Source organism: Oryzias latipes, chromosome 15 (genome assembly GCF_053564925.1).
Source record: "Oryzias latipes strain Hd-rR chromosome 15, Olatipes_Hd-rR_3.1".
NCBI lineage: Eukaryota > Metazoa > Chordata > Actinopteri > Beloniformes > Adrianichthyidae > Oryzias > Oryzias latipes.
Window position 1 is genome coordinate 27940914 of NC_136251.1, and position 14234 is coordinate 27955147.

A 14234-nucleotide genomic window follows, 5' to 3' on the forward strand; every position below is an offset into this window, starting at 1 on the left:
AGTATTAATAAATGGCGGTGCAAAAAAATAAAGTGTGATTGTTTCTGGTCTGTTGAGATTTTGGGTGGTATTTCATACCTTCTTAAAGACCCATTCTGATGAAAAATGTGTTTTTAGCGTGTTCTTCTGGTTTTAGTCTGATGATGGAGGACATACGGTACAGTATAAAGAAAAAATAAAGCTTAAAATGAAGATCCAGAGTGCTGAACAAGGGTTCTGTGAAGCTGAACTTTCATAAGGGATTGGTGACCAATGAGCATTCAACATAGTTTCTATCCTTTTTAAACCAAAAAAAAGAATTGTTTCACTGCAACTACAGCTTGGTCAATGAAGCCGTTATTGCTTTTAAGTTTAGTAACTGTGTTTAAAATGACCTCAGTACACTGCACAAAACTGTTACCCAGACAGAAAGCACACCGATTAATCATGAATGTGAGCCAATATTACCATCTTGCATTTCGTTTTCTCAGTCGGTCCACTGGGGATTTAAAGATTGTTATACATTAAATGCATGAGAGTGTGTGTGCGCTCTGGGCGGTTAAACCCAATGCACCAAACCCCACTTGGTATCCTGGGTGAATTGGTACAGAATTGTCAAGCTTTTCGGGGTAATTTGCAGAGGCAAGCAAAATTGTGTTTGTTGCTGAACTAAAGCAGGGCTTGCAGAGGCCACAGCAAAGGGGGTTCTTGGCCTTCACGCAGTTGTCGTCTCGCTTGGTTACTCTTCCACCCAGTTTTATTACCATAACTATTAGTGCCATGTCAATATTATATCAACAATGGAGGCTGTGTTTGCATCCAGGCTTCTTTGTCTCTAGCCAGGGGGGAAACGCAAGCCCATCTCCCTTGATTTCCGATGAGTGTAGGTCAGTGCTTATTCGTCTGCTTTGGTACCTTGAGGATAGTCTGCTTCAGCTATGTGATAGAGCACAGAAATGCCCCTTGCATTCAAAAGCTTTTTTCTTGTGTTCCTTTCAGAGACAGACTGAATGCTTCACATTTAAAACATCGAGGAAACAACAGTCATGTTTTAGAACTGATTTAAAAGCAGCCACTTATAAAGTGCTCTGCATAGCTCTGTGGCATGTAAGGACAGAAATAGTTTGTGTTTTTAACTAATTCAAGTGGAATGCTTTTCGGCAGTGATGCCAGAAAGGGGGGTGCATGGTAAAAATACTGCCTACCATTACATGGAAATACTGTCTGTGTCTTTGATCCGTTAGCTTTTACATGCATCTCAGTGAAAGAAATCTATAACTCAGAAAACATCTCAACAACGTGTCTATGAAACGCTTCGTCCAGCTCTGAGCTGACATTTTGCCCCAAGATAGGAGAAAATTAGTATTAAGTGCATTTGTGCATTCACTTCACTCGTCAATCCCCTGAAATGTGCATGCATGATTGCAAGAATTACAGCACAGTGGGTGTAAACTCACTCACTGTTTTCACAGCTCAGTTGCTTTCTGTGTTGCAAAAGAAAAACATTAGTTTTGTTTGGGTGATTATTAGAATAATGTGTGGATTTCCTTATCTAAACAACTGCTGTACCCCATAAAAAAATAGCATTTGTTTCTTGATTCCAATATGTTCCATTCATTTTTATTTATGGCATGGTCCGGGTGAATACTTGATTCTGATTGGCTGCAAGGTGTCCATTAAAAAGTGATCATGGAGACCTAAAAAATGAGTTCTGGTCACATATCTTGTATGTTCCACGTTATTGCGCTGACTTAAATGCCAGTTAGTAACTTTACTGATTACCCACTAAAATAGGCACACCCCACTCCATTCTATCCTTGTTAAAAATTTGATTTTTCTTTTCTTTGTACTGCTTTTTACTGTTTTAATTTCTATTTTTATACATTTACCTCTTCGCCTTTCAATGTATAAATTGCATATTTGCACAATGTGCATCTTTGTACAACTGCACACTATCTCTATTTTTTGCGCACTGATGTCTGTTGTTTGTGTTGCGCTGCTCGAATATTGTTGCAATTTACAATTGTAAGGACAATAAATGCTGATTCTGATTCCTATTGCAACAACAGAAAATTGTAACAAAGCTGGATAAATGTTATTCCACCGTTTAGTACAATGGCAAGACAGAAGAACAGATCTCTGTCCTTCAAATGTCTCTGTGATGGACGTGCTGATTTCTTTCTGCAACAACTTTGCTGTTCATTTTAATTGTTCAATTTTTAGTTGTCTGGTTTCCTGTCTTGCTCACCTGATTGCTTGACTCAGAGAGAATACACGTTTAGAAATAACTGTATTATTAATTAATAAACATTTCTTTTTCTTGATAGACAGTTAATGAGGGATAGTTATTGCTTTAAAAGGAATCTAGGGAACTACTTTTGTTTCATTATCTGGACAAAAACAAGAGTTGAGAGGTAAAGAAGCTGTTTTGTGTCATTTAACAGAGAGGTCAGTGCATGCCTGGCAGCCGTCACCGTGACAATGCGCTGCACTGTGAATCCGATAGTCCACTTGTGTCGAACGATTAAAACCTAAAAAAATATGCACTTTAAGCACTTTAATATGATTTACTATTTATTTATCTTATAAGTGACCATGGTATAAGCTTCGAGGTATCCATTATCAAAATTAAGTAGACTTTGTGTGTGTGTGTGGTGCTTTGCACCAGATGGACTCCTGGCATATAAAACTGCCTTGAAGGAACAAAAAAAGTTCTGTTGGGTAAAATTTTTTTGCCACGTTATCCAAGTGTGAAAAAAATACCAAATATAGCTTTTAAGGATGTGCTTTTAAAATGTTTGGATTCAACATTTATGAGCAATTCCCTATACAGAAATTAATTGTGCATTTAATCATAAAAATCGATTAATATTGAAGGAGGTCTGTTTCCAATATGAATTGGTCATTTCATGTATTTATACTTCTCAAACTGTGAAGGATATTTCAGATCATTTTAGGTGTATAAAGTGTATCTGAATCCAGATGTTCAAACATTCTGCAGCTGCTATGTTTAAACATGGACTCCATTCACTACAGCTATCATGCCTGAACAGCTTAAGGAGACTTTTGTTGCCTGGCCATTTTCCTCCCTTTCTTTCAAATGCGAATCTTCTTCCTTTTCTTCCTCTAACTCAATATGAGTGGTCACTCTTTGACCTGATTATTTTCAGTAATTTTCTATGCTGATGGCGGATCTGAATTTAAATGCTTTTCTCTGCTCGGAAGCTGTGGCCATTTGTGGGCAAGGGCTGTTGGCATGGAAACAGGGTCTCCATTCTCCCACTGAGCATGCATTATTATGTCTGTAACATCGTTTAGGTAGAAGGATTTCTGCAGGAAATGGTGAAGATGGCTTGAATGTGTAATTCAATGTAAAATTATTTAATGCTCATGAATTGGAGTTTTACTAGCCATACTGTGCTTATGAGACACCGTTGTGCTTACATTCTTTTGTGTTTGGTTAGTTTCATGCTGTTGAGTCAAATTATGAAGGAGCAAAACTGACGACATGCTGTACTCCAGTTGGTTTGAGAAACCCATCCCACTTTTGTGCAGCTTGGCACAGATCTGCAATGTTCTCTACAACTAAACCCCAGTTGAAGGAAACTCTTTGTCCATCACAAACCTGCCTAATTATTACTTTTCATGTGGTGACACAAAGATAACCCTGGTGCCCCACATTGCCTTCATAATTACCCTCTTCTCAGAGCAAACTCACTGAAAACTCATCACAGGCTAATGGTGAAAACCTAATCTTTGAGGTGTTTGTGATTAATTGGTTGCCCGGGGGGGCATGTTGACAGGAAATACGAATCTGTTGTTTCCTAACAACACAATACTAATTAAAGTCTTACAGATACAGCTTAAATATCCTGCTGGGAGAAACAGTGACGATGTTAACACTAACCTTTTTTAGAAACTCTGGCTATTAAACGCATCACCCTGGGGACCTGTGGCAAGAGGCTTAAAGTTCCTAAAATATGTCGCTCTGGACGCTCAAAAATCAATGTGCTTTTTTTTTTTTTTTAGCTAATGTGTCAATTTAGAATATATTTCTGGCGTTCAGTTAAAACCTTTTAAACTGTCTACTTAGCAAACACGCTAGGTAGTTGCTTTTGACAGAAAACAAAAGTCAGTGAATGACAAAAACAAGCAAACAAAGTAGGAAGCATGCCCCAAATAGTCATTTAAATAATAGAAGAATTGAATAAAAAATGATGCTGTAAACTAGAAAAATAATTTAAAAAAAACATGAACATAAATTGTTTTTAAGCCTCAAATATCACACCCAGACATTTCCAAGAGCAGCTAAAGGAGCTAGTCCACTGCACAAAGCTGCCACTGCAACAGCAGCAGGGAAGCACATCCCCAGCTCAAGGAATACAAAAAAATGAAATAAATAAGACCACAAAGAAATTCAACCCCTCTGTCTCTCCAGAATTTGTTTTAGAATTCTAACAGCAGAACAAATAGTGACAAAAACAATAAAATCCAAACATAGCAGAGAGGGTGTCCTCACTGACTTAAACACAGACAGATTTTCTTTGACTAGATTACAAAAGGACTGCTGGGAAAAAAAAAAGCTTCCACGAAAATTCAAGATGACATTTTCATGTGGATGTCATGTGGAAATATCTAATTGTAAACTGCTTTGGAGTTTCTGTGGTCAGAGAGGAGAACTTTGCACCCTTCTAGCAGCCACATGAACAGGAAGATGACATGAGAAAGCAGCAAAAAAAACCAAAAAAACGTTTCTTTTGTTCCATCCCCTGCAAAAATATATTAACAAAATGAAATACATTCAAAACCACATAAACTAATGACATTTTTTTTAAATGTTCCCACAAAAGTAATAATAATCCACCATTTGTAGATTACAGCATTTTTAAAAATGTATTTTTAAAAACGTCATAAATATCAACAAACATCAAGAGCGCGTTATAATTGGTTTGATTGGCACCAGATGGAGACTATTGAATGAAGCTGAAGTCACTTCTCTCAAAAACCATGCTCTTTTTTCAGTTTTTTACAAATGGAACAAATGTGTTTAAATGTTTAGAGTTTAGTGCTTCCAATCTGCAACCTTCATCTCCTTTTGAAAGTAAATGCTGATCATAATGGAGGTGCTTCTGTGAGCTCCACGCTCCCTTTCAAAAGGGTTTATAATGTAGTATAATACAAGCAAATGAAAACGCTCACAACATATTTAATGGATCATCTATAACTTTGTGCATTTTCCTCACCAGAGTGACTTCTTGTGAATTGCTGCCTCTCAACTGTCCTTGAACTCTACTCCCCTTCTAAAAGCTTTATCCACTAAAAACAGATTTCACATGGAGCACTAATCAAAGACTGTCTTATCTAGTGACAGCAAATGTGGAGGGCACACAATGATCAGTCTCTGCCTTAGCCAAAGTGACTTCCAGTGATATAGCTGTCGTGACGGAAAGGTTTTGACAAATCCTTTCTAAGGACTGTCTCAATTTTAGACGGGGCGTTTTTGTTTAAGCAGCCATGACTCTTGACGATGTGTTGTAGCAAAGTCGGTCAAATCATGAAAAATGTGCAACAGAGCTTCAGTAGATTTGGAGTGAAAACTACAACAAAAAGGAGCACAGCAGTAAAGAGACAGTGGGCGCTGCAGCCCCTGATGCATTTTTCACGTGACATGCTGTTAAGAAGTGTACATTGTATGTTTCGCTGTGGGCATTTGCCTGTGCATACACCCATAATTCATCACATTCATGAACATGCAAATGACTTCTCATTTTGAGAGGGTCAGGTCTTGCTTTACTTCCCGTCGGTTTTGTTCAGTGAACGCTGCGTCATTGCCGTGGAAAATGTGATCCAGCTGTGAAGAGGAACAGCTAAATGAAAGTCACTGTAAAAATGAACAGCAGACATTTATTGGACCTTCGTAAAAAAAAAGAAAATGAAGCTGCATAGTCACAACTGCCCTTGTGGGTGGATACGAGCTGTCTGAAGGCGAAAAATGATCGTTGAGAACACTTACACAAATCGCAAGGATAAGCAAGGGTGAAATAGATGATTATTTTTTAACCCCCCCCCCCCCCCCCCCCCCCCCCGAAGCCTGCACACTGTACAAGTGTGCACTCCATGTATGCAGCCTGACTGTTAGAAATGAGGAAATTCAACTTACTGAGTGTAGTTTGTGTGTAGATCCTATGGACACTTGAGTATCACGTGCAGCATTTGCATGGAGTCAGTAAGGGGCCAGTATGCGCACCTCTTCAACAACTAGAATGTGGCAAAAGGGCACACCGAGAGCATAACCCGTGTCATAAGTGTGAGCAATTTACATGACTTTTTACAAATACTTCACGACACACCTAAAGTACGTTTCATTATACTGACTTCCCTTGAAGTGGCCGTGCCAGCCTTAAAGGAACAGCAAGACACACATGTGCTCCCTTTAAGATACAGCCGCTCCCCTCTCTGCTCTTCCACGGACCCAGACAGCCCAAAAAGCTCAGTGCAGGTTCAATTCAATTCAATTAGATTTTATTTGTATAGCCCAAATTCACAACAACAGTCGTCTCAATGGGCTTTCGTATAGGTAATTGAAAAAGTTAAACATAAAATCAAAAGGATCATGAATGCATAGAATTCAATAGGAAAATACTAAATTGAATTAAACAAACTGACTAAGTCAAACTGGACATCCCTGCCCTTAGACCCCCATTCGCGGTAAGGAAAAACTCCTAAAAAAAATAGATTCCGGAAAAAACGAAGAAACCTCAGGGGTGCCCACATGAGGGAGGGATCCTCCCCCAGGACGGACAGGCGATTTACCAGAACTCTTAGAGAAGAATTAACTTATCTAACCCTACAACTACACATTTAAAGTCCAGCAGACAAGCTTCGTCCAGCCGAAGTTGTGGGGACGGCCGGGGGCACGGATTTGAGCCGGAGACAGGATCCACAGCCAGATGTAGGAGCAAGAGCAGAGACGAGGTACTCGGTCAGGTACAGAGCAGAGACGAGGAACTCGGCCAGGTACAGAGCAGAGACAAGCCAGAGGCAGGATCCACAGCCAGGTGTAGGAGCAGCAGCAGAGACGAGGTAAACGGTCAGGAACAGGAGCACAGATAAGCCAACTGGAATCTGGAAGCACTCCCACTCCCCAGGAGGGGAGAGGGAAAGTACATGAATCACACTGCACCAAACAGAGGCATGGAGAACTAACTGATGAATAACAATCAAGAATGGAGAAGAGAAGGAGGGTAAAAGTAGATGAGAAAAGAGGACAGAACCCCAGTGCACCATAGCTACCCCAGCTTCAACTTCTAGCAGCCTACTAAAAACAAATAGTTATTGTTATTAAGTTAATTTAAACATTTTAACATTAAGTTAAATAATCTCTGAATACTAGCTAGTCTGACAATAAGCCTGTCCAAAGAGGAATGTTTTCAGTCTAACTTTGAATGTAGAAACTGAATCGGCCTCTCTTACATGAGCTGGGAGTTTATTCCATAAAACAGGGGCTTGGTGACTAAACGCTCTACCTCCAACCGTACTTTTACTAACTCTAGGAACCACAAGCAGTCCTGCATTGAGTGAAGTGTTCTGTTTGGGTGGTAAGGGACTATGAGGTCGCTAATATAGGACGGGGCCATACCATGTAAGGCCTTATAGGTTGACAGGAGGATTTTGAACTTGATTCTGGAATCAACTGGGAGCCAATGAAGTGAAGCTAACACAGGAGTGATGTGATCTCTTCAGCTAGTTCCTGCTAACAATCTAGCAGCTGCGTTCTGTACATGTGACTAAGGCAAAATCTACCTTAACTTTGCCTTTGTAGAATATATAGCTTGATTAACTTCTTACAAAATTAGGACTTTTATCAAAGAATTTCTAAATGATTTATTTTTACAATTCCCCCAAAAAACTAAGGCTTCAGAATAAGGTAAGTTTTTGTTGTTGACAAAAATAAAGGATACTATTGACCAACATTATTATATGTATTAGATTTATGGTTCATGTCACATGGGGTCTGGAATACTGACACTCTGTTTCTGAACTAAAATGTGTTCTGCAATTATAGCTGTTTGTCTAAACTATTAGCACCGTTATGTTTCACAGAGACATTGCATTGTAAAAAGTCTCTATGCAAATGTACCAGACTTAGTCAAAAGACTGTTGTCCCAGGACAGGTGGCAAAACAATGAAATTAACAACAAAAATACAACATAAATGAGACTTAGAAACAAAATTGTAAAAGTGTAAAAAATACAAATGAACTATAAATGAGCAATAGAAATATATGAATGGGTGAAAACTTCAGGAAAAAATAAAAATCAACTATAAACTTAAATTAAAAGTTAAAATATTCCAAGAATTTCCCATTAAAAAGATATTTTTAGACATATTTACCGGTATATTTTGATTTACTGTATTAGACCGTATTTTCTTTAATTCATTTAGCTGAAGTGCAGCAGAGTGTGTCAAGAAAGACACTGTAGAGTCTTAAAGGGGACCACAGTCTGTCCTTGAGCTGTTCAAGATAAAATAGGCTGATCTACTTGGGAAGGATTTCAGAAAAGAAACAGAGTTGGGGGCTGTGCCCAGTTGCCCAGTGCATGCTGGGAACTGTCAGAAGAGATCAAGAGAAACCCCCCAGAAAGTTCCTGACCTATGACCCTTATATCTCTCACTGATAGCTGAAATTTGGCTTAAGCATTCTCAGATGCATCATCATCATTATCATTGTCACACTCACACAGTGGAGCAGACCCAAGTGTTGGCAAACATGCAAAACTTTTGCTGTTTTCAATAGAAAAAGTCTTCATACGGTTTCTGTTGTTGTTGACTTTGACATGCGTTTGAAAGGAATCATGAAAACTAACAACCCAGTTGTGATGTTTTTATGCGTTAGCCTGAAAAATAGTTTCCGTTTTGCATTGTATTTATATTGTAAAGAATGCCTCGATGGCAGATCCAATGAGTGATGGAAACTGATTGCTGCATAAGCAACTTAGTTTGTCATTTTAAAGTTCCTTTAATGGTTTATAAATGTTTTGATGGTCTTGGGCCTTCTTATTTAAATTATCTTGCTTTAAAGTATGAGCCCTCATGGACCCTGAGGTCCTCCAGCACTGGACATTAGTTGTCCCTAAGGTGAGGACCAAAACACCTGGTTCTGCTGTTATGGTCCTCGCCTGTGGAACGACCTGCCGGAGAGCCTCAGGGCCACAGAGACCATAGAGGCTCAACCCCCACCTTTTTGCTTTAAGGTGATCTTATCTGCTTATTCTATTAGTTTTATTAAATATTATTTTATGTATTTATTCCTACTTCCATTTTTTGTTTTTAAATAAATCTTATGTATTTAATTTTAGCATCTTACAATGCTTTTAGCCCCAGTGTTTCCTGGGGGGGGGATCTTTTCTACCAGGACTTGCCGGCTTGCCTGGTCAGTGGTCCTTGCTGCAGTTTTGCCCTTACTGGGGCAGCTGGAGTTCCATCCTGCAGCCTCACGGCTGTGGAGTGGACCCCTTTGCTGTCCCGGTCTGGGTTGGGACTGTGGCAATGCTCCTATGGCCGAGCTGGCTTCTGGTAAGAAGAGCCAAGCCTTCAGCTTCTTTTAAAAGTCATTTTTATAAGTATGCATTGTTTGTGGGGTCATGGGTCTGTTAACGGAGGGTAACGGGAATAAGAATTTACCCTCATTTCAAAATGTAGTTATTAGCCGACACTCAGAAGCAACTTTTAAAAACTATAAAGCCTCAAAGCTTAGTGGAAATATAGCAAGAGAATAATACAGTTGTGTTAATTGTGAACTGTTGCAGGTATTTCCTTGCTCACTGGTCCTTCTTTTATTAATTTAATTCGTAATGTCTTCACTTAATAAAAAGACATTATGACAAACTAGGATAAAAAAATCTTAAAACTTTCTGAAATGCATTCTACTGGAATATTTAGTTTTAATGAATGGGAAAAAAAATTCAGAGCAAAGTAAAAATGTCCTAAGTGAACTTCAGAAACTAACACTTTAGGTCTTAAGGTCTACCTTTTTTCATGATGGTACTGAATAAATTCATTAGCATAATGCATTGTAGATGTAAGAAGAAGAAACATTCCTGCCAAAGTGCCTCCTTATCTTTAAATGGTCTTTTCATGAGTGATTTAGTGTTGCTTGATGACTCTTCATCTGATTCAAAGGCCTTACTTCAGGTACTCTTCCACCACGCTTTTGCTGCTCCCCAACCAGTTTTCCAAATCATCTTTGCTCGGTTCCACTCGAGCAACAGAGCTCTTCTTCTAAAGCTTTTTTCCCTCATAAGTATTCTTGACACCAATCAACTCGGCTCAGATCATCTAATTTGGGGATAATGGAGTTTTTTGGTAGAAAAAAAAAGCTATTTTTGGCTCCTGCTTTGAGCTTATATTACTTATTTCATTTTAAGTTATTACATTTGTGGACATTTCTTTATTACAGTTTATATTTGCATACTTGTACATACTGATTTATTTTATATTATATTTTGTTATTTTCGTCTTGCACTGAAATTGTACAATGAAATTGAACCATGGACAATGACAATAAAACCATATCTATCTATCTATAGTAAGTGAATTTCAAAGGAAGGATGTGCATATCAGCAACACACTCCTGTGGGTCTTAATTGGAAACAAAAGCAAGTCATTTTTTAATTTGTCAAGAAGACGTCTGGCTTAATCTCTGAAGGCACTGTAGTCAAAACAATAGCAGCCTTTAATGGGGAAAGTTTGCTTGCAGAGAAAAGCTTTCTGGCCAAAGCTCTAATTACCCAGGTAAAGGCAGCTGCAAACTCTAAGTACTGCAATTATTTTAGGTCTGGGTTTGTTTGTGTGCTTGAGTAAGGAGTTCAGTCGTGAATGATTACCCTGTAGCTGTGTGCATGAACTTCTCATAAGCAAGTTTATGTAATCACCGACCTCAGAGTAGAACAGTACTCGACCAAATCTAAGGCGAATTTAGAGTAAATTAAATTTTAAAAAACATCCACCTTAGACCCAGTAATTTAAAAAAAAAAAAAAAAAAACTTTTTTAATTCTAAATATAAAAGTATATATTTTAACATAATACTGTTTGTATTTTCTACTTTTGTTATCCAACTTAAATGCAATTACCCACTATAAAAAAGCATTTCCCCAAATTTACATGTAAGCAATAAAGTTTTTACACAGTTTGTTTATTTTGTCTTTTTTTCTTTTTTAAGAGCTGTGATCCTAATTTCCCTTTAATCTGTAAAAACATCAATTTTTGGTTCTTTCATTTTTTTACCACATGCACTTTTGGCGTTTGCCACTGGGGGGCACAAATGAACAAGCTAGAAATTAACGTCTTGACAAAAGGAAACACCTCCTGAATAAAAGATCGTTGTTGAATTTTACACCATAACTATTGTTCATTTTGCCAACATAAATTCTTTTTTTAATAGATTTCGTGGACTTTAAATTTAACCCCAATTGTTCTTGATAAATGAGGTTTTCATTCATAGATTGCTTGAGGAGTATAATTTATGGAGATAAAACTACTGTTAATAATGACAGTGCAGAGATATTCAGCAGGAACATTTATTTTCACCTTTGCAAACCAGAATAGCTGTTCCATACTGCTGAGTTTCTGACACCAGGTGCCTGCAGAAGTTGGAATTTTTGGAAGGTGAGAACAGACAGCTGTTTATTGGTGCAGCATCTTTTGTACTGTAGCTGCTATTTTGCCACGAGAAGAACTTCATCTGTTTGGCATTTAAGTCTTTAAACATCTTCACTCAATAAAATCAAACTACATTTTTTCTTTGTCCTAACTAAAAAAAAAAAAAAATGTTATATCCGCTATGAGTTAATGGTCCACTAGTAAGAAAAATGAAAAGCTAAAACTGTTGTACGAATGATAATTTATATTTTTCATAATTTTAACACAGCTTACTGTCATCTTCAGTCACTTGAAGCAGAAAATGAAGAAGGACGTATTATCCTCTGAGTCACGCTTGCTAAATTGGCTTTCTTTGGGCATGAAGTGCTTGTATATTCCCTGTAAACCATCTAGATCAGCTCAGCAGTGCTTAGTTTTTCTTTTTCTTCATCCAGCTTAGAACACAACATTTTTGAGGGAAGGATGTTGAATGGCCAGTGTGCCAACAGAAGCATCCACACGGCAGCTGAGCCTTCTGTTGTCCAGTCCCAAACTCTGAACACTGAGCACACATCCCAGCTGAACCAGATTGTGTTTATCAGCAGGGCTTTTATGTCCACATGTTCCCTACTTTCCTGTAACCCTGCTCCACACAGAGTCTGTGATCAGCCTTCCCTCTCTTGTGAGAAATGCTCTTTTATTAGCAGGCAAGGCAGACTTACCCAGATTCAGAACCCTCTCTGTGGACAGTTCCCAACTGCCAGCTCCTGTATTGTGCGTGCCTTGTTTACATATACGCATGTCTATGCGTGAGCGTGCACATGTGTGTGTGTCTGTGTGTTTGGGAGGGGAGAAAGTGTTGCCTCGAGTACACAAGCTGCATCTTCATCACTCTTTTAAAAATCCTGCAAGCGACACACTTCAGAGGCAGATACAGTTGGTGAAAATCTATGGGGAGCAGGATTTTTACAACAAAGATTAGCTGAACATGAGGGTTATATTTTTTTTTACTACACTAGCCAGAATGGATTTAAACTTTCCTAAAATTGTAAACATCGATTAGATTAAAGGGGAGAGGAAAAATAAAATAATAAAAATGGGATCAAAGTAAATCGCGCATACTGTGCTTATCTATAGATGTTTTCCAACATTTACTATTTTGTCAAGCAAAAAAAAAAAAAAAAAGATTGAGAAATGTGAGGAAGAGAATGAGGTCTGGGGAGCATTTCCTCAATTCCTGCTATTCCACCTAAATAGGCTTTTCCTCTGCAATGCACTCAGGCTCCAGTGATTCGCTATGTGAATGCTACCCATTTGCATAGCCACTCTCCCTCCTGCTTCCTGGCTGGCTGTTGAGGCTCCCCCTCCTTCTGTCTTCCTCCATCTCCTCCTCTCTCTGTTCTTCCTCTTGCGCACATCTTCTGGAACGGTGCTGCCGATGCTGTGCGCGTGTAAGCGTGTGTTCTGCCCAGGGCTGTACTCAGGTGCCGTCGCTGCCATTGCTCAGTCTCACCAAGAGCAGAAATCTGTGGATGGGGAACGGGTGTGCGACTTGGCACAACTTGCAGGTGCAATCACGCAGTCCACCGTGCGCTGCCGCATCTGTCCGACACGCAGATGAGACACGGATTTAACTATGGTCCCATTCCTCAGGACGTCCTCTGAGATCACTGGAGGAGAAAAACAAAGGAAAACTTCTCGCTCCTTTGATTTTGCTTTCAAGATCTTGATCTTTTACAGTTCCTCCACTGGTCTGTAAGCTCTTTCCTTTTACTAAAATTTTTGGAATAACATGTTAAAGACAGTTTTTTTTGCTTGTTTGGAAGGTGTTTCTAACATTTTTGAGGGGTTGGTAGAAGGATAAAGAGAGGAGAAGAGAGAACAAGGGAACTAAGGGAATTAGAACAAGCTGGGATTTCTGTTTCTGTCAGAGGTTGCCCTAATTTCCTGAGTGATGCCTGATGGTAAATGATACCTCTTTACCTGGCTGGGAGCTGCTACGGAATTTTTCGAAGAGTGGGGGAAAAAAAAGCAAGAGGCTCTTCTTCCTTTTACTTCTTTTTTATTTACTTCTTCCCCTTTTATTTGCCAGCTTTCCACGTTTCTTGTTCTATGGATGTGGTCCAGTGTCTCTGGCAGAAGAGAGTTTATTAAAAAAGTATGGGGCTCTAAGGCTCACTGAAGTTCTGCCTTGATCTGACGCCTCGTCTGGCCACTGAAGGAAAATGTTCAGAGACTGGACACAGTTTGCTCCCCTGAGGCCCCTTGCCGAACCCCTAAACTGGAATTCAGTTTCACTCACCCATCTAGCTTTGTGGATCATTGCCCTGGGGTTTGTGGCAGGATCAGAACCAAGCGATGTGGGCAGTGTCCATCACATTCACCTCCCCCATGGAAACAAGCGTCATCACACTATGCCTCTTGCTATTCACAGATCACCTGCATCCCTAAGAGCAGGGCACAGTAAGTATTTTCTATTTAACACTTTTTTTCCTCCCAGACTTTTACAAATGACACATCCAGCTTTCACACATTTCCTGAAAATGCCTGCAAGTTAGATTTAAGATATAACTTTTTCTATTTGTTCCTTAGTATGACCACTGGCTTCAACCCA

At 39.1% G+C, this 14234-nt stretch overlaps 1 protein-coding gene across 50 annotated transcripts in view; it reads left to right on the plus strand.

Annotated features, from left to right (window-relative positions):
• LOC101159771 (neurexin-1a) overlaps positions 1–14234 on the plus strand; it is a 310837-nt gene that overhangs the window by 185052 nt on the left and 111551 nt on the right. For 2 of the 50 annotated variants that reach the window (XM_023963331.2, XM_023963332.2), the window contains exon 1: positions 13019–14083. The exons of 46 other annotated variants lie outside the window; for them this stretch is intronic. In XM_023963331.2, the coding sequence (XP_023819099.1) occupies positions 13846–14083 (238 nt within the window). In that variant the 5' untranslated portion in view covers positions 13019–13845. Of the gene's footprint in view, positions 1–12966; positions 14084–14234 lie in introns of those variants that run through there. 2 more of the 50 variants (XM_023963333.2, XM_023963334.2) reach the window with 2 other exon arrangements.